This window comes from Puntigrus tetrazona, chromosome 4, assembly GCF_018831695.1.
Source record: "Puntigrus tetrazona isolate hp1 chromosome 4, ASM1883169v1, whole genome shotgun sequence".
NCBI lineage: Eukaryota > Metazoa > Chordata > Actinopteri > Cypriniformes > Cyprinidae > Puntigrus > Puntigrus tetrazona.
In genome coordinates, this window is record NC_056702.1 from 3,139,733 (window position 1) to 3,159,732 (window position 20,000).

At 37.8% G+C, this 20,000-nt stretch overlaps 1 protein-coding gene across 16 annotated transcripts in view; it reads left to right on the forward strand.

Annotated features, from left to right (window-relative positions):
- Positions 1 to 20,000, forward strand: part of erc1b (ELKS/RAB6-interacting/CAST family member 1b) — a 187,244-nt gene that overhangs the window by 20,218 nt on the left and 147,026 nt on the right. For 8 of the 16 annotated variants that reach the window (XR_006250571.1, XM_043236260.1, XM_043236258.1 and 5 more), the window contains 6 exons: positions 4,172 to 4,588; positions 8,113 to 8,187; positions 9,327 to 9,482; positions 10,332 to 10,424; positions 12,118 to 12,285; positions 13,106 to 13,273. Coding sequence is in view for 15 of the 16 variants with exons in the window: in XM_043236260.1 (XP_043092195.1) it covers positions 4,172 to 4,588; positions 8,113 to 8,187; positions 9,327 to 9,482; positions 10,332 to 10,424; positions 12,118 to 12,285; positions 13,106 to 13,273 (1,077 nt within the window). In the remaining variant the exon portion in view is untranslated. The remainder of the gene's footprint in view (positions 1 to 4,171; positions 4,589 to 8,112; positions 8,188 to 9,326; positions 9,483 to 10,331; positions 10,425 to 12,117; positions 12,286 to 13,105; positions 13,274 to 20,000) is intronic. The other 8 variants (XM_043236259.1, XM_043236254.1, XM_043236261.1 and 5 more) reach the window with 2 other exon arrangements.

Here is a 20,000-nt window from a genome sequence, read left to right on the forward strand (position 1 = left end):
GAAAGTGGGAGGGTTGCAGAAAGGCCCTGTTAGCATCTGCTGCAGCTTCCAGGGAGATGAATGGGAACGCTAACTACTGTGCAAGCTTACGTTTTCCAAAACTTTTTAAAAACAAATAAATTGCAGCTAAACCCATAAATGTGAGACTTCCGAAAGTTAGGAATTTTGCATATAAACTGACAATTGCAAAAAAAAAAAAATATAGTGAGACTAATAGTTGCAGTTACTTTTCTATTCCTTGGTGGAAAAACAAGCTTTTTTCTAAAAATGAAAGTCGCAATTCTAAAAAAGAAAAGTGAGAATTGGCTTTATTCTCTTACATAAGTACCAATAGTTAGCAGAATGCTTAGGGAGATGTACATTTGCTGGAAAATGGGAACAAAAGCTTTCACTGTGATGGTACCCATTCAAAAGGTAATAAAATGTACCATCTTAGTATTAATTTGCATCCTTCAGGGGTAAAGAAGTTCTAGTTATAGCTTTTGAAGGTTACTGCTCCAGTTACAGCTTTTCTAAAGCTTTTTTCTACAAGTGTGTGATGGTTTAGGTGTTCGTGTCCAGCCGGTTTTATCACAGCAGAGCGCTCGTCTCTACCTTGCTACTTGGTAGGAATGGTTTCTTATTTTAGCTCTAGAATCAATCCCCTTTGGCTGTCTTGTCCTGCCTGGCAAGCTATTTTTTTTCCCGGCTCTCCACTACGGTGTGTTTTAAGCAGTCCTGAGTCTTTTGCCTGAGGCTGACCGATAGCTTTTTGTGCGAGTTATCACTCAGAGGCTCGTCCTCAGGCGATGGACCTGTAACAGTAGTATGTGAGCACAGCTGTCTGTCATGCTGTCAGGACTGTGTGTGTGTGTGTTCTGTGCGGTCCGTCTTGTGTGAGACTCTCGAGCTGGAAAAGGGAAGGGGAAGTAGAGTCAAAATACAAGTCAATAGTAATAACGCTACCTCCAGTGGAAAAAGTACATCCCCCGTTGTCCTTTCTCGTCAAAATTGCGTGACGTATCTGTTTTTGGACTGTTTGTGTTTATAAACGGTACTTGCATATTTCTCTTCAGATTAGATTAGTTCAGTTTATTTTTGTTTTTTAGAGAAAGCGGAAATGTGTTGAAGTTAAAATCTGATGCATTTGATTTAGTTTCAAAAGGCATTAATCGATTGACTGTAGCTGTATGGATTTTTATCAGCTGTTTGGACTCTTACCGACGGCACCCATTCACTGCAGAGGATCCGTTGATGAGCAAGTGATATATTCCTTTGATGAAAATGACATAATTGCAGAAATATCATGTAGCGGTAAACTAATGGATGAAGTATATTGTGATTGAGGGTGGATGTGGTAAAGCAGGGGGCCTCTTTGAGCCGAATGTCTGCAGGAAATGTCAATCCCAGTGCCCTATCTTTAGGGTGGAGTGATGGTGTAGGAGTGGAGATTAGAGACGGGACAAGACATGGGACAAACCTTTCCACCAAACAGGATGTGTGATGTGGCGTGAGGGCGATATACTGAGTGGAAAGAAAAGACACGGAGAATGTCTGACTGCTATCAATGCATGTGAGAGAAATCCAAACCACTGCATACTCTGTTAAATGGTTTGTTGATATTACTTGATCTGATGTATGCGTCTGATCGGTGTCTGCTCAACATTTACAGGCCCGTAGGAGATGTTCAGACTGCTCATGTTTTAGTTGATTGCCATTTTAATGTTATATCGCCATATCAGCCTGCAGGCCTGATGATAACTTCATTGCCGTTGCGGTGGTTCTTGTAAGAGCCTTCACTGCATGGTGGCCTGTTTGCAATTTGGTCCAATGGGCCTGCCCTTTTCACCTCTGTATTGTCTATGTGCCTGCTTTCCCATCATGCCTCTGACACCTTCTGCCTCAGAGCCTGACCGTGCTTGTTAGCCTTTTAGGTATTCTTTTTTGAATGAAATGATCAAACTGAAGATCTAAAAGGTGTTAGATCCCTGCTTTGTGTTGTCAGAGGTTTTATTTCCCTTCATTTTGAGTTAAAGGCTGGATGAAACTTGATGGGACTTCACAAGTAATGCATAAATCTCTTTTTGAATCATGTTTCATGTAGGGCTTCACGAAATCAAGATAAGTTTTAAACAGGTCTGTTTGGAAAAATGCCCCTAAAAACAATATTAAATGTCATGAAAATTAAAAACTATGCTTACAGCAGTTGAAGTTCATTTTGTTTTAAATTAACTTTTTTTTTTCTCTCTGTTTTCAGTTAAAAAGCTTGTCGAGGGACATAAATTAAAGTTCAAAACAAAGTGACATTATTAAAATTAGTACTCTAGTGTATTTCATTGATTTTGTACATTTTAATAGTTTATTGTGTGACAAAAAATATAATGTATTAATCTTAAATGTAAAATATATAAAACATAAAATGTTTTAATAAATATTGTTTGTTCATTTGTCAATTATTTAATTTCTATATTTTATTTAAATAAAAATAAATGCAAACATTTACAATAATAATGTTAGAATTATAAAAAGTCAGTATTATAACTTTATTTTTATATTTTAATTTGTTTATAAATATTATTTATTCATTTTAATGTTCATTTACAAATAATTATTCTTTTAAATGTACAAATAGTTAGATCGTGCGACATGTAAAGTCCGTGTCCATATACAACTACACTTTATTTAATTCGTAAATAAATTCGTAAATATTAGTTGCTTCAATTCAAAAACATGGCTGAATACATATATAAATGCTTTATATCTTTCTTCATTGTTTCTACCCCCTCTTCTTTCGGTCTCTTTCTTTTGCAAACGCACACACATGCACACAGCAGCCAGAGGAGACTAATGAATAATGTAGAGTCCTGTCTCTGTGGTGCCATTAGAAACTGTTGAGAATATGAAGTCAATATTTACAGAGTAACACAGCCATCAGTGTCTCTTTCTGTATATGCGTATGTATAATTCAGAACCTCTTACTGACGAATACATCTCACTTTTTTTATTAGACTGTTAGTTTATTGTGTGAATAAGGTGTAAGGTATGTCCGAAGTGCCTGTTTTACGATCTCGAGTTACAGTCTTTGTGTCCTAGGGTCAAGCCAAAACACATGCAGTCCTCTTTTAGTGTATATATATTGGATAATCATGCTAACAAGGAAGCGCTTTCCGTTTCAAGGCCATGAAGTTTGCTGTCTTCGTGGGGAAATCAGATTGAAACATGCAGAAAAATACGAATCCTACCATCATTGTCATTGTATATGACTGAATTGATCTTATTACACCTGAATGCATATTTTTGCCAGTAACATTTTCCTGCAGCGTAAGGGGAAAAAAGTGCTCGTAACCATGGTGATGCCTGCAGACATATTCATGCCCTCTGGCCTTCCTGAACACCTCCTTTTAGTTTCTCCTTGTTCCAGCGTCACTCTGCTAACTGCTTTTCCGCTCCTCTGTGAGGTGGACGGATTGCATGAACCCCTCTCCTCTGGGACGTGTTGTTCAGTGCGGTCGGAGAGCGTGGCCTGTGTTTACCCCGGGGTCTCTGGAGAGCTGCTCCAGGTGGAAGTAATAGACGTCTGTCTTTAGAGGTCGGAAAAAACGCTCAAACCCCCAGAGATTCAGTGTCCCGAGTAGATCTGGACAGCTGATGTAGTGGTTTGAATGAAGCCCCTGGAGAAGTTACACAAGGTTTTAGAGAAGTTTAAATATGATCGTTTATATTCATTGTGCGTGTGGATGAAAGTATCTTAGCCTGGCATTATCCAAAACAGTCTTTAATAGCATCCATTCATTCATGTATGCTCTTACTTTGTTGTCACTTATTTGTAGTTTATTATTAAATATTGAGTTATGTTTTGTTGACTTGTTTAGGTTGTATTTATTTTCTTAATTTTATATAATCTTATATTTATAATTTTATATACTTTCTATATATATTTATTAATTCATTCTTATTTTTGTGTTTATTTATTTTCATTTTTAATTTGTTGTTATTTATTTTTTATTTTGCTATTAACATCTTTGGTGCAGTTTTTATGTTTGTGTTTATTCATTTGCTTTATTTTTTATTATTTGTTTTACATGTTCTATCAGATTAACTTTGGCAGATATAGCTAGAATTTTAGCATCGCTAGTGTGTTGCGAGCTAGCGTTATTTAATTTATCTCTATTTCATTGGTTTTTATCTGCAGCATCTCCAGATGACCATCCAGGCACTCCAGGACGAGCTGCGGATCCAGAGAGATCTGAACCAGCTGTTCCAGCAGGACCCCAGCGTTCGTCCCGGAGAGCCCCTGACCGCCGAGCTGACCGAGGAGAACTTCCAGCGGCTGCACGGTGAGCATGAGCGGCAGGCCAAGGAGCTGTTCCTCCTGAGGAAGACTCTGGAGGAGATGGAGCTGCGCATCGACACGCAGAAACAGACGCTCTGCGCTCGAGACGAGTCCATCAAGAAGCTCCTGGAGATGTTGCAGAGCAAAGGGCTCTCTGCCAAGGCCAGCGAGGAGGACCACGAGCGGACGCGGAGGCTGGCTGATGCCGAGATGCATATCCATCACCTGGAAAGCCTTTTGGAGCAGAGGGAGAAGGAAATGGTCTTGCTGAGGGAGGTGAGAGTGCTACAACAAACAACACTTATGCACCTTCTAACCTATTTAAAATTTTGACTACTTTCTCGGGTAGAACAGTAAAGAAGAGACTAAGATTTGTTTAATGCATTATTAATGAGTAATTATTCATAATATGCTTTTGTAATGCATTGCATTTTGCCATAAATAATTATAAACAAATTTAAAATGAATAGTCTAACAATAAATTGTTAGAATGAAGTGTTATAATGTATTGACTGCGGTCACAATTAAACGGTGCATTACAAGATATCATTAATTCATGAAAGCTACATTTATAATGCATTATACGTTAAGGTTTTAGAGTAAAGCGTTACTGAATATTCGTAGCTGAAACTGTTCGTTGATTTAAAAAAAAAAAAAAAAAAAAAAATTAGTGGCTTGCCATTTTTTTAAATAAAAAAGCATATCAAGAAACACAAAATTAATACTCTTGGCTCTTATGAAGCACAAACTGAACATTTTTTATTAACAACTGTATTATTGTTAAATCCTTTTTTTCCAAACTTTGTTTTTTAACTTCCAAATACCAAAAAAGCCAGTGAGCGACACCAAAACTCAACTGATTTTATTATTAATTGATTTCGAAGCATTTTCCTGTTGCAAACCTGTTTCCACATCTGGAATAAAAAAAAAAAGAAGGTAATTGCAACTTTTTCTGAAAATTTTTTTTTTCACAATTCTGTTTTCCCAGAAGTTGTGAGTTATAAAGTCCAATTCTGAAAATTGCAAGATATAAACTCAACAATCCCGAGGGGGGAAAAAAACAAACTGAATTTTAAAATTCTATTAATACTGACTTTATAAACTGGTAATGTTTTTTTGTTTTTTTTCCTCCGATGTAAACTTGCATTTGTCTTTGAATTTGTATTTTTGATTCAGTGATGGAAACGGGCTTCTATACAAATGCACACATTTCTTTCCAAATATATATAATATAATAGACATTTAATACTTCCGTCACAAATATGGCTTTCATGAAGATTAAAATAAGTTGTAATGATGAAATACTGTCTTAACTTCTGTGATATGACACTCGACACTGCCTACTAGAGTAAGGCGCCAGCTAAAATAATTTCCTTGGTAATGCAATTTCCTATTTCAAAACCACTTTCTTTTTTCATACAAAGTGGTGCATTTTGTATTTTCATCAATTTCACTTTTTGCACACATCTGCTGTTCGCTAACATTAAATGTGTCAACTTAGCAACATGTAAATGGCTGCCGTGGATTGAGTATCAGAACCAAACAGGTGCTCTGGGAACGATGGCTGACAGCACTTGGTCATTTATCCAGAGATGATTCGCACTGAAATGTTTTCGCCAAGACTCCCAATTATGAAGATGATGAATCGAGGGCTCTAGATTAGTCATTTTGAACCGCTCCAGACGGGCAAGCTTACCGAGAGAGAGAGCGAGAGAGAGGGAAACCTGTTACAAATTGAAGGCATTGAACATTTGTTGCTATAGAAACGGGAGACTGAAAAGAACATTGATGAAAAGAGACGCAGATGTTGCGGAGTGCAACAACTCTTAATGTGGCGGGAGACACATTCATCACATTAAGTTTAGGAGTTCATCGCAAGGAGTGAAGTTTATTCAAGTTCAACTGAAATTGCCAGTCAGTTCTGTTACGTAATAGAGTTGTTTAGTTTGTAATACTCAACTCGGAGGAGAATTAGCTTCACTTGTGAATTTCTGATAGGCTTTTATTGCAGCAGTTTTTGATTTAGAAGTAAGATAACGCATTCGTGATTTGTTGACAGAAATATGGTCATACCTAAGATGTTGCCAGTTGCTAATAAGTTATGATGCAAGTTAATGTCCTCGATGAAGTAAGCTACCGTTTCAGTGCTTATGTGCTGTTTTTATTAGAAAGACATGCGGTGCTGTCAGAAGGATGTTGTGTAGTTTTCAAAGGAGTTCTGTCTGCCTTTCCCTCTTTGTATTTTTGTCAGGCATCCTCGGAGACAGCCAGCAGACGAAAGCAGGACTGTGGCAACGGTGTCATCTAGTGGTAGGCGATAATATGGCTCAGTATACAGGGCTTTGAAAGGAATGGATAAAAGAAACCTTGAAAGGGAATATTGTTACCATTAAATTTTTTTAGAATGATTTCTCAAGGAACTTAGTAACCGTTAATTTTGCTTGGTTATCATGGGATCTATCTATCTATCTATCTATCTATCTATCTATCTATCTATCTATCTATCTATCTATCTATCTATCTATCTATCTATCTATCTATCTATCTAGATAGATAGATAGATAGATAGATAGATAGACATAGATAAATAGATGGTGGTAAAGCTCACATTTTTCAAAAATCATTCTTGTATGCTTGTATGGTGTTCAAAAAAACATTTATTTTTATTATAAATTTTGATAACGGTTTTGCTGCATAATATTTTGTGGAAACTGCAATTCTTTTTCTGAATTCGTTGGTATATGGAAAGTTCAAAATACCAGCATTCATTTAAAATCATATATTTTTTTACTGTCAGTTTTGATCAATGTAATGCATTCTCCTTATAGTTGTAGCGCTGTTGTCTCTGTGAATTGAATGCCTTTTTTTTGCACTATCTGCTGTGGTGCGTGATTGGAGCATTACAGGTGAAGTCTGGGCTAAACTAATGATTTGGACTGAGATCAGAAGAGCGTTTCAGGTTATTTATTGGGGCCTCCAGTCGGACTTCAGAGAACGAAACTAATAGCCCTTCTTTTAATCTGGTGATTTAAAATTCTTCCTTTGCCAACGGCTTACTGGAACTGTTAGTAAAAATGGCCATGTCATGGAAAAACTGGATTTTCCCCCCACTTTCTTTCTTTTTAAAAGCGTTTGGTGCATTAAAAAGACATACTGTAACATTCACGCTGCAAACCACCCAGATATTTCAGTGCCTCTTCTATATTCGGCAACGCTCTTCATTTACATATACATAACTCTCAAAGGTACGGTGGGGAAACGGCCCCAAAACGCATGTTTATAAGTAAGCGTGGCACAAACGTTTTATTTCGATTCGAGCTATTTTGATGCCGTAACGTCCTGGGAACAGACAGTAATATTGTAGCTCTGTTAGATGTGATCGTCGTACAACAGCGACTCTCAACAGTTACGTTCCCTGCGGCTCTGAAGCTCTGCTTTCCATATGTTTCCAGTGCAGGCTGGCTGCTGCGTCTCTTTGTGTTTTGACGGACGCTGCATTCGTTCTATTTGTAAGTTGCTCGGTACATTATCTCTTTCATAAGGGACTCAGTCGTGCATAAACACTCAAAACCGGAGGACTGAAAGCTCCTCTTCTGCTTCGGATGCGGTGATCTCGGTGTGCCGAGTTTATATTCTGGCCGTGTAAATTAGAAGTCTGGGTTATTATTTTGCTATCAGCGTTTGAGCTGGACGTAATGTGGGGTGGTATGGATCCGCATCAGTCGATGGCTGCCGGCAGAGGAAGCTGGTATTATCCTCTGGTTTCACCTCACGATCCTCGTCTCGTGTTTTCTCCTCAGGATCTCCACCGACGATTTGAGGGAGCTCCAGAATCCGCCAAAACCAAGGCCCTGCAGACTGTCATCGAGATGAAGGCAAGTGTGTGTGTTTGTCCCAAACCTGTATGTCGTTTCTAAGTAAGCAATAGTTGCATTAAAAAATAAGGTCCCACTTTATATTAGGTGGCCCTAAAAAAATAAATACAATGTTACTTATTGTATTCATATTGAATTGCTCAACACTTGGCTGCTGTTGAGGGACATCGGTAAGGTTAGAGACAGGTTTGGTGGTATGAATATGATTAAGGGTGGTTTTATGGGTAATACATAACAGTGTACTTATAAATACAGCAATTAGATACCTATGCATTTACCTGCATGCATTTTAAAAAATACGAGTGGAATGTAAAAACATGTTTGTAAGCAATAAGTGCATTGTATCAAATGATTCAGTTGAATGTAATTACATATTGTTTCATATAAAATTATATTAAGTCAGTTATAACATATTCCTGAAGGTGTTGTATTGTGTCAGTGCACTACTGTTTATTACTACGCTTATTTTTTCAATAGTACTGCAAATGGTTTTAGATAAATCCTTTTCTTTTGAACTTTTTGTTCATCAAAGAGTCCTGAAAGAAATGCATAATGGTTTCTACAAAACATTCAAGCAGCACAACTGTTATCAATACTGATAATAAAAAGAAATGATTAATACCGCATATTAGATTTTTGTTCTGAAGAATCATGTCATCACTAAAGTGTTTTATTGTATTTTTGATTAAAAAAAAAATGGAGCCATGAGATTCTTCATGAAACATCAAAAAAACCAACCAAACAAAAAAAACTCTGTATAGCTGCACCATATTGTTTATTAATATTTTATTTATTTTAACTTTAAAAACACTGAAAATTTGATCACATTGTTCAATGTCAATATCCATTTTTCATACTCTACATTATAAAGTTCCACTTTCTAAATCCAGCATTTTGAATTTTGTGTTATTAATTTGTTTAGGCAAAATACATTTGAATTTCAAAATATGCCTTTTACGAGTTATCGGCTATTCCGTCAAATTTCTTTATTGTCTTCTATAGGTTCTCTAAAGAAATCCATAGCACCTTTTCATCGCATAAAAGTTCTTTTTAGAAGAACGTTTCGCTGAATGAAAAAAATGTCTGTTCTATGGCATTGCTGTGAAAATCCTCCTCAAACATGCCTGTGATCTCTGCAGGACTCCAAGATCAGTTCTCTGGAGCGCAGTCTGAGGGACCTGGAGGACGAGATACAGATGCTCAAGTCGAACGGGGCTCTCAGCACAGAGGAGAGAGAGGAGGAGATGAAACAGATGGAGGTCTACCGCAGTCACTCCAAGTTCATGAAGAACAAGGTAGAACCTGCGGCTCATGGGAACTACAGCTGTTTTGTTACAGTGTTTTCTCAACCTGTGCAGGTCACGAGTTATTTGAGCACACTTTTATTATTGCTGACTCTTTGCTAGGGTTGAATATTACCAGGCGCCATGTGGTGTTGCTAATATTTACTCTTAACACTAGTGTTATGGTATGGTGTGTATTGCAGCTCGATAAAGCAGCATAAAATGTCCTTTTATCCCATTTATTTCATTTATTTTTTTGACCTGTTGCATGTTTCGCATTTGCATTTTAAAAAAAATTTGCTTTTATATTCTATTTTTGTTTATTATAACAATATATATATATATATATATATATATATATATATATATATATATATATATATATATATATATATATATATATATATATTTTTTTTTTTTTTTTAATATTAATTATACATTTTATTTTAATTCTCTATTAAAAAATTTTTCTTCAATAATCTTTCCGTATAGTTTTTAAAAACGGTTTCCCATTTTGACTGATATTTAAAGTGCCCCTGTTATTGGTTGATCTCAACGTGAAACAGCTTGGAAATAGTTTTAAAAATTGTCTCATTTCAATGAGTCAACTTTTTCTTTTAGAGACTATCACTTTAAACAAGTTTCAGATTTCAAACTTTGCTGGACGTTTGTAAAGGTCATTTTCAGCAATCCATAACAGAGGCACTTTAATTGCGGCTAATTGGCATAACCGCATGGCCTGTGTGGTAAATGCTGATTGGTTCGGGTTCTGATGCCGTCACGTGATCGCGGTTGGACGCAGGGAGTGCATGCAAGCTGGTGATTGGTGGTTGTTGCAGTAACAGCGCCCTCTCCTGACAGGTAGAGCAACTGAAGGACGAACTGGCGCAGAGCGAAGCGCAGGGCGAGGAGCTGAAAAAGCGGGCGGCTGAGCTCCAGCAAGAGGTCTCTTCTGTAAGAAACCCAGAGAACCGGCTTAAAAAAAGCACAGCTCTGCTTCCCTCACCAGAGAGAGCATCTCGCCCGCTCAGACCCCAGATAGAGATTCACTCTTAGCCTGCTGACTGACTGCCACTTTAGCTAAAGCCGCTTTTTTTTTTCTTTCTGCAAGAGCTTCGCTGTTTAAATGTCTGATTTGAAGGGCAAGGTGAATTTATAATTTATTTATTATTAGGTTTTAATAAGTTTCACATTATTAATGGTTTCTGCTCACCTGTTTTTTTTTGTAAAAGGAAAAAAAGAAATCCAAATGATACTGGGGGGAAAAACATGTAATTAAAAAAATTAAATAAAATGAATCCGTGTGCCCCTTCATGTCCTCAAGTATCGTAAAAAACAGTGCAGACAATTTGTTGAGCAAAATAAACTACATTTTTTTGTGGTTGCGGTTCAGAATATTTAGGAAAACTTTCACAACCCCTAATTTTAATCTTAATTAATCAGTTGTTCCCAAAACAGTTGTTACATTTAAAAATAAAAAGCTATATAAAAATTAAAAAGGTGTATTAAAAATATATGAAATATTTAAAATGGCAGTGTTATTTTAGCATATATTCATACATTTTTCTGTTTTTATTTTAATTTTAGTAATTGTTTTATGCACCTTTCTGCTTTTTTGCAATTGCTTTTCTGTCATTTTTATGTCCATTTATATATTTACCTATCTCTTTTACTTAACATTTTATGTTGCGTATTTAATTAACTTTCTGAAAATAAATAATAGCGTTAGTTTTTGCCAACAATCACAACACTGCCTGTGCGTATCAGTCGCATTTTCTGTATCGGTGCGTTCTGTCAATATTCTGACCAGCGGTCAGTCAGCGCACTGTAGGTTTCTCATACCTATTCAGCTTAAAAAGGAAAGCTCAAACCCTCCCAACACGTGACAGCGTGATCAATGAAGGGAGGCAAAACTGAAAAAGGGCAGGTGAAGGGAATCGATAAAAATATCGGCGGATCATATCGGCGGCCACCCGTCGTCACAAGAGCGGTATCGGTGGGTGGCTGAAGTCTCAGGGTTTCTCTGATCAGGAAAGCAGAGTCTTCCGATGCTGTGCCAAAAGGTCGGACGCTACACTAGGCTCCCACGGTGCTTTTCACCCGTCTCGCTTTCTTTTCCCCCTCTCTCTCGTTTGTAGCGCCGGTTGGAGTAGAGCACTAATGTCCACAAGGCTTTATCTTTCTCTCTATCACTCCGAACTGGCCATCTCCTGTGCCTGTGCACGCCTGATTTCACTAGGGTGACTGGCAGCCAGTAGAGTCACAGCTTTAGGCCGTGCTAACCTGCTCTAGCTGCCCCAGTGCATGCTGGGAATGTCAAGACTGTGATGTTTGTCTTTATATTGGCGATGACCACTTGTCTGTTTTATTGCGTGTTCAAATGGTTTTAAATTGGTACTTAATTCAAATGCATCCATCGTCTAGTTTTCTATTTGCAGGAATTGCTGTATGCTTAACCTGGTAATGCTTTTTGTTTTTGCAGTGTCTAATGCGTTTAGATTACCCTAAATCAGGGTTCTCATTTAAAATGATACGTTTTTGTTGCCATGTGACACCTGTGACTGCAGATTTCCTTCTGTTTTATGGTTGTTAGACGAGATTGTTTTTGAAGGGGAGTTCACTTACACCCGATGTTTGTCTTGGACAGATTGACCAGGTGAAGCAGGATCTCTCCAGGAAGGACACTGAGCTCTTGGGCCTGCAGACTAAACTGGAGACGCTCACTAATCAGTTTTCTGACAGCAAACAGCACGTCGACGTACTCAAAGAGTCTCTCACTGCCAAAGAACAGCGTGCTGCCATCCTGCAGACTGAGGTAAGAGTTACGTTATGGCAATGATTTGATATTGCATGGTTGGATAAAAAGAGACATTATTTATGCACTGTATGTATGCCATAACTGGGTTTATTTCCCCCATCCGTTCCAAGTAATACTCTTTGCCTTCGACACATTACTGACATGAGCTCATCTAGTTAGCCATGTTAACTTTATCACGACAAGGACTACCACAGTCATGCAGATATCCTTGATATCAGGATCAATATCAGTTTTTCTTGTTTAAGCTACTGTTTGATTTAATTGTTCTTTCTAAACTTTATTTATTGCATGAATTATATTAAGCTGAATTCATAAAAATCAGATTAATTCATAGATCATCAAACACACCAATCAATTAACTAGAGCAGAACTACTACAAAACAAAACTACTAGTTAACTATAGCTAACTAGTTAACCATAATGAATGTAATACAATACAATTCATGTGTTTTATACCCTAAATATATCATTTATTTACAAGCTTTATATTATAATTGATAACATTTTTTGATCTTTTGTGTTGCAACGATGTATTTCCCTGTCTGACCATTAGGGGGCACTGTTGTATCAAACGTGTTATTTGTCTGTCGTGAAATTGCCTGAGCATGAATGGCTTCTTTGTGTGTGCTTTTAATTCTGTAGTTAGTCTATCATCACACTTTTTATCATAATCCAGCGTTACCAGTGCCAGCGTGCGATTCACAGAGTTTAGCTGAGGGTTAATGCGTCTTAACCGGCCTGGGTTCCTGTACATTGTCATGAAGAACAGTGCTTTAATGTGCAATACAGTGTCAGTTCATGCATCCGTGCGTTTCAGGTCGACGCTCTGCGTTTACGTCTGGAGGAGAAGGAGGCCACGCTTAATAAAAAGAGCAAGCAGATTCAGGAAATGTCAGAGGAGAAGGGCACGCTGAACGGAGAAATCCACGACCTCAAAGACATGCTCGACGTCAAGGAGCGCAAGGTCAACGTGCTGCAGAAGAAGGTAAACCGTAGACACGGCAGCAGAATTGCTCGATTTAAAATTAAATAAAACGTCGCAAACAAAACTAACTTTTGCGTCACTGCGCCCCTCCAATGCCATTTCCTCCCCCTGAACGTAGGTGGCACTGTTCCGCCACGTTTGACGAGCTCCGGCGAGACCGGCCTCACCAAATATCCCTTTGTGTAAATTTATGATTTCTAAAAGTAGGGAAAAGTTGTGTTTGTGATGGCGACGGAGTCTCCTGTTCTCAGAAATGACACACACAGGCCGTTAACCTCAGGCTAAGAGCGGGCGCCAAGGTTTATACGTCTGTTCTGCATCTTTCATATCCATGCAACAGCTGTTTGCTTCTGCCTCGAACCCACCTCAGATGCACAGGAAGCCGTAGGTTACGCCGTTCCCTCCGACGTCGCTTTTCATCGTCGATATTTAGGGCGCAGCTTTGAACTCCGTTTCGCAATATACAGCCTTTGACAGAAATCTGCGCTCAAACGGTGCCAGGTCCAAACTATCGCTGACATGTCTCGAGCTCGTGCTCTTTGAGTTTCCGGTACGGATTGTCTGTAGCCGGCCGTCCCATGAGGCAATGCTTCGGCGGTCACATCCGACTATCAGTTTCAGCTCTTCTGCGCTGAGATCACAGGCTGTGCAAACAAGCCCCCCGTCCGCAGCCTCATTAATCTTGAGTTAGGGATAGTCTGAGTGCACAGAACCCACCGTGAGCTCACCTTTATTGGGAAAACGGGAAGTTGTGTATCTCTCTAATGGACATTCCAGGGATAATGTTGCAAATCATGCTCCTAAGATCGCTGTAACTTGTGTCATATGTTATTTTACAACCACGTTTCCCAAAAAAAGCACATGGATCATTTGCTATAAAGTAGAACTCAAGTATGTTTGCTTGAATGGCTAAAAGCTCTACTTCTTTGAATTACGCTCCTTGTTTGCAGGAAGTGGCTGTTGACTGATAATCTTTACCTGGGAAGACCTTTTAAGGTTGTAAATTGTGATTTTTCTTTTGCTTTTCTAATACAGACTTTCAGATGTTGCTCAAGTCAAATGGTTTTATTTGTTAGGTTTTTTTTCATTTATATTCATTGAACAATGTCTAAATGTGTTCAAATCCTTGGTATTATATAATATTATTGGATAATATATTAAGGTTTTTATGAATTTTATACAAACTATTTTGTATATTTCCATGTTGTATTACAGCAAATTGTGTTAAAAGTAAGAAAGCTCTATTTACCCCAAATATAAACAGATTATAGTCATAAAGCAGTTCTTGCGTACTTGTTTACCCTAAAGGACCTTGTAAATAACAACCTTTTTTTTTTTCTAAAAACAGATTTAATGATTCATGCTTTTTTGCACACTTTTTTTTGCAAGATATATATATACAGATATATATATATATAGATATAGATATATAGATATAAATATAGAGATATTTATATTTATTTATATATATATATATATATATATATATATATATATATATATATATATATATATATATATATATATATAGTTTAGTTTACAACAGTGCTTGCAAAAAGAAGTGTGCAAAAATTATATAAATATATAAATATAACATTTAAAATTTAAATTGTAAAAAAAAAAAAAAATCCCAGAAAAGCACACAGTTTACAGTGATTTTACAGTGAATGTGAAGACCTGACATAATTGCCTTTTTTCCCCCCGTTCTTGTTTTTTTTTTGTTTTTTTTTTTTGTCTTTTTTTTTTTTTTTTCTATTTGTCTCAACCGCTTTGCTTCTCTTCACAGTTTGAGTCTGAAAGCCTCTCGGAGTCATCAGGGGCACGATGAACTTTTTTAAATTTTTTTTTTTTTTGAAGTCAAGTGCTCTCCCAAGCCGCAGAAAGAGAAACATTTAGTTTCCATTATAGTGCCTGAGCCGCTCTGTATTGCCCCAGAGTTGTTCCTAATGGCCATAACACATTGAGACAGTGCTATGAAGGTATGCATGGGGCTTCTCAACAGGACACTATTCAACGCACAGGTCAAACACGGGAAAACGAGAGACTGTACAGAGCATGCAGGATTACATCCAGCGAGGAAACGCTGGAGCATGCGTTTCATTTAGAGTTTTTAGGCACCTTTGCATTGCAGAATCCTCCTATAGAAGCTTTTATCTCGCAGAATTCTATATGCAAATGAGCTTTTGTATAATCGCCTGTTTCTAATTTCTAATTGGCACTTTTCTAATGAATGAATTAACATTCTTATGTAAATATGGGAAGTCTTCTGTTAATGAGCTGATGGCTGCGATGCCGAAATCATGCGTGTTTCTGAATCACCTAGTTTCCAATTACATGTCCGTAAACTGTAGGTGACCCGAGAGAGGAAGTTTGGTCCTAAATGTTAAAAGGTATCTGCACGATAAATGTCAGAGGTGGCTGAAAAATGAAAATCATATACTCACTATAGTGTTGTTGCAAACCTGTATGAACGTCTTTCTTCTGTTGAACACAAAAGAAGATCTTTTTAAAGAAAGTCGGTATCCAGTCACTTGATAGTAATCACTGACTTTCAGAAATTGTTTGATCACCACTATTCTTCAACATATATTTCATGTTTAATTTCGGCGTCACAACCCTCAGCTCGTTAACGTAAGACATTCCACATTGACACAAAAATGCTAATTCATTATAAGAAGCTTGCCCTTTCTTGATAAAAGATTTTTTTTTGCGCCGCTTAAGATGCCAGCCAATCGTAGCAGAGCTCATTTGCATGCAGAATTCCCAAAGATAAAGGCCCAAGTAGCAAAGAGCGGCTATTTAATTTCCGAGGGTCAGCGAGAGTGGAAAATATAATGTAAACAAAACAACGTTCTGTCTGTTTTTGATGTTAAAAACCTTGACTGACATCACAAGCAGACGCGTGGAACATGGCCTCTAAATAAACTGCATCGTTTAGTTTATTCAAGCAACACGGTTGCATTTGCACGTACAAAAATGTGCTTTCCTAGACGGTGTGTGTCTGTGTATACGAGCGAGTAAATGAATAGATACACAATGTCCTGTGAAGTACGCATTCGTTCTCGGAGGAGGCCTGCTTTCTTTTTTTTCTCGCACTCTCCTTTAATGTCTGAACATCATTTTTTTTCTCTCTCTCTCTCACTCTCTCGGAGCTGTTTGGCTTTGTGATTGTTTTCCCAGCGGCTCCGGTTCAAGTGCGAAGCTCTCTGCCTTCTCAGTGGCACCGTTTGCCTGCGTGGATGCGAGCAAAACACCTCTTCCAGAGGCAGCCGAGAGATTCGGCCCCGCTTTTTTTTTTTTTTTTTTTTCCTCCTCTGTTTATATTCAGTGTTTCGCGTTTAACCGAACACTTACCCTTTAACAGCCTGGAAAATAACGATAATTTAATTTGCAACTGTCAGATAAGGTGGCAGACGGATCCGCAGTGGAAGCGGCCGAACTAAATATTGAAAACAGCGGTTTGGATGGGAATTCTTTCGCAAGTTCACTGCAGGACAGGCTGCAGAAAATAACATTTGTTAATGCGAGGAGGGCGGAATACAAGACGCAGTTGAGCAGAACTCGCTCAAGTATGTAAACTCCAGTCGAACGGCTTGATGGAGAGCAGCTCTCTTTGGCACGAGAGGGTCATCGGAGACGCTTTGTCTCACGGATGAAATGTCCTGTTTTTTACCACGTCTGGGATTTTTAGCGTTACTAAATCCAATTAGGGTCACGGCTAATAAAAATAAGGCCATCCGCATTTTATTTTGAAACAACTGCGCATTAATTCCGTTCTTGAGAAGACACCAAAGAAATGAAACCTGTTTGTTGACTTTGCGGTCAGAGTTTCGTCCCATCCAGATGTAATAAACACCCCAATATTGAGCGTCGTTCAAGGAATTTGTCTGCAAACTTTCGAAACGCAATCCGGGACATTGAGGTTCTTGCAAAACTCTTTTATCGAGACACAATATCGCGAACCTTGTGAACTTTCGTCAGATCCAGCAACTCTATTTTTCTTAGAAGTAACAGCCTGCTAACTTCTGAACAAACTTGACACTTTGACGACATAAAACTGTCGTCAAAGTACAATGTGCGTTGGACTGCAGTGCCGCTCGAACGTTTGGGGTCGGCGTGATTTTACGTTTCGAAGGAAATTAATACTTTTATTCAGAGAGGATGCATTAAAATGATTTAAAGTGACAGTTAAAGACGTTTATAATGTTATAAAAGATTTCTGTTTCAAATAAATCCTCTTGTTTTGAACTTGCCGTTCATCAGAGAATCCTAAAAAAATGTATCAGGGTTTCTACAAAAACATTAAACAAACTATTTTCACTATTGATGGCGATAGGAAATGTGTCTTGAGCCTCAAGTCAACATATTAGAACGAGTTCTGAAAAATCGTTTGACACTGAAGGTAATGGCTGCTATGTTCAGTAAATCAAAAATAATGTTTTATAATTGTAAAATATTTTAATTATGACAATAGTCATTGTAAATTTAAAATGTAGTACGTTTAAGAAAAAGGGACCATGGATCACAAACCAAAACTGAGACATAACTTTACAATACAGCTTTCCATTGCTGTACGGTTTGTTAGGACCGAGATGCAACCGTTTAAATAAACTTGCAATCTGAGGGTGCAAAAAATCGAAATATTCCAGCTTTAAATTTGTTCTTAGCAATGCATATTATTATTAATTTAGATTTATTGACCGTAGGAAATATCACCGTGGAACAAACTCCTAAAAGACACCCATACAATGTATTTTTGGCTATTGCTACAAATATAAGTGAATTAAGACTGCTGTGGCGCTCCAGGGGCACACTCGCAGCCTTAGTAAGCATAAGAGACTTTCTCTTACCAACCCTAAACTTTTGAACTGTAACGCACAGCAGTCCAAGAGAGTCCTCATTGTTGTTTCATTTTAACAACAGCGATTTAAAATCCATGCAGCGGTTTGTGATCGACGGAAACCAAGCTTACTGGTACATTTTTAGTTTTCACATCGGTAGAATTGAGAGTTTTACTTCATTAACAATGACTCACCGCGCACGTAACGTTTCAACATGTATTACGACGTGTATCATATTCCAGTATTTCGTCGAAGGATGTCCCCATGCGCATTCACAGAGGGTTTGGGCTAAACCCCGAACATTCGCTGACCCCACAACCACCCCCGTGGATGAAGAGCTTCCAATTTGCTACACTTTTAAAGGCTGGTTCAGAACGCAGAACGACTGTGTGCTTTTTTTTTTCTTTTTCCCCCTTCTTCTTTTCGACGGCTAAGGGGTTGAAGAAGGCTAACAGGCTTAGCACCACAAGGAAAGCCTCTTAAACAGAGCGTGTCGGGCCTGAGTTGTGATCTTCTTGCTGAGAAAGAGCCTCTTACATTGTTTGTTACCGTCCTTCATTCGAGAGAGAGAGAGAGAGAGAGAGAGAGAGAGAGAGAGACAGAGAGAGAGAGAGAGAGAGAGAGAGAGAGAGAGAGAGAGACAGACAGAAAGAGCAGAGCCTTAAGCGGGCGCATGCTAATAAGTGCCTTGTGTTAAAATAATGATAAACCCTACATCAAAAGGCCGAGAGTCTTAAGCTCCTAACATTCTGAGAGAGAGAGAGAGAGAGAGAGAGAGAGAGAGAGAGAGATCCTTTCTGCTTTCGACTTAATTGGGGGAAAGAAGTTGTACAGAAGTTTCTAATTAATCTTCACTTCCTCCTCCTCATCTCTCTCCCTTTCCCTCATACTCAATTTCAGTGTGTTTACAATGTGTAACATTAAAAAAGCAAATAAAAAGCGCAAATAAAAGCAGTGACGGACAACAAATGAAGTGCAAGTTGTTGCAAACAAAAAATAAAATGAAAACAAATAATGCTTATAAATTGTATTTTTTAATTGCAGTAACTGGCCTCTTATCGTGCGAAAATAAGGTTACTCAATTTCTTTTTAATAAACATACAAACACAATAAAAAGTAATATTGCGAATTAACATTACTATTTAAATATTGCAGTTTTCTTTTTTAAAATGCGTAATAAAATATTATTTATTTCTGTGATTCAAAGCTGAGTTTTCAGTTTCACACGGTCATCCAGAAATAATTCTAATACGCTGAATTGGTGTTATTATCATTTTTTCCAATATGTGCTTTTTTGTGGAAACCGATAATAATTATTTTGTAAAAATATTCTGAATCGATTGCATTCTTACAAACTAATTTGTATCGGAAAAAATATGGTCCCTTATTGTTATTAAAATGATTTTAAATGGCATTTCTCATATCTAGTGAAACAAATAAATGAATTGCTATTACATTTATTAATTGCAATTAACATTATCATAGTGTTCTGTTTGTGGTGGTGTTGCTTTTAAGAGATGCCGTCCGGCAGTAAAAGCTCCTTCAGAGAAATGACGTCTGTAAATTCATACTTTTTTAAAGCGCTTTAACTACAAGCAGTAAAACTCCGACCACCTTGAACTTTTGAGTAAATCCAAATAAACGTGTCCGTTGCAATTTATTATATAAAACTAATGACTCTCAGTCGCACGCCGGAATTTTCCTCCCGCTGTCACTTTGCATCAAACGCGCACGGCTAAAGTCATGCGATCCGCAACCAGTCGACACGGCCCTGGCACGTCGACTCCCGCCAGAACTAATCGACTAGTTCAGCGCCACCCCTAGCGCCCGGCGATCAAAGCTGGAATATGAATTTTTGACTATTTTGAAAATTAAGGAAAATCTTC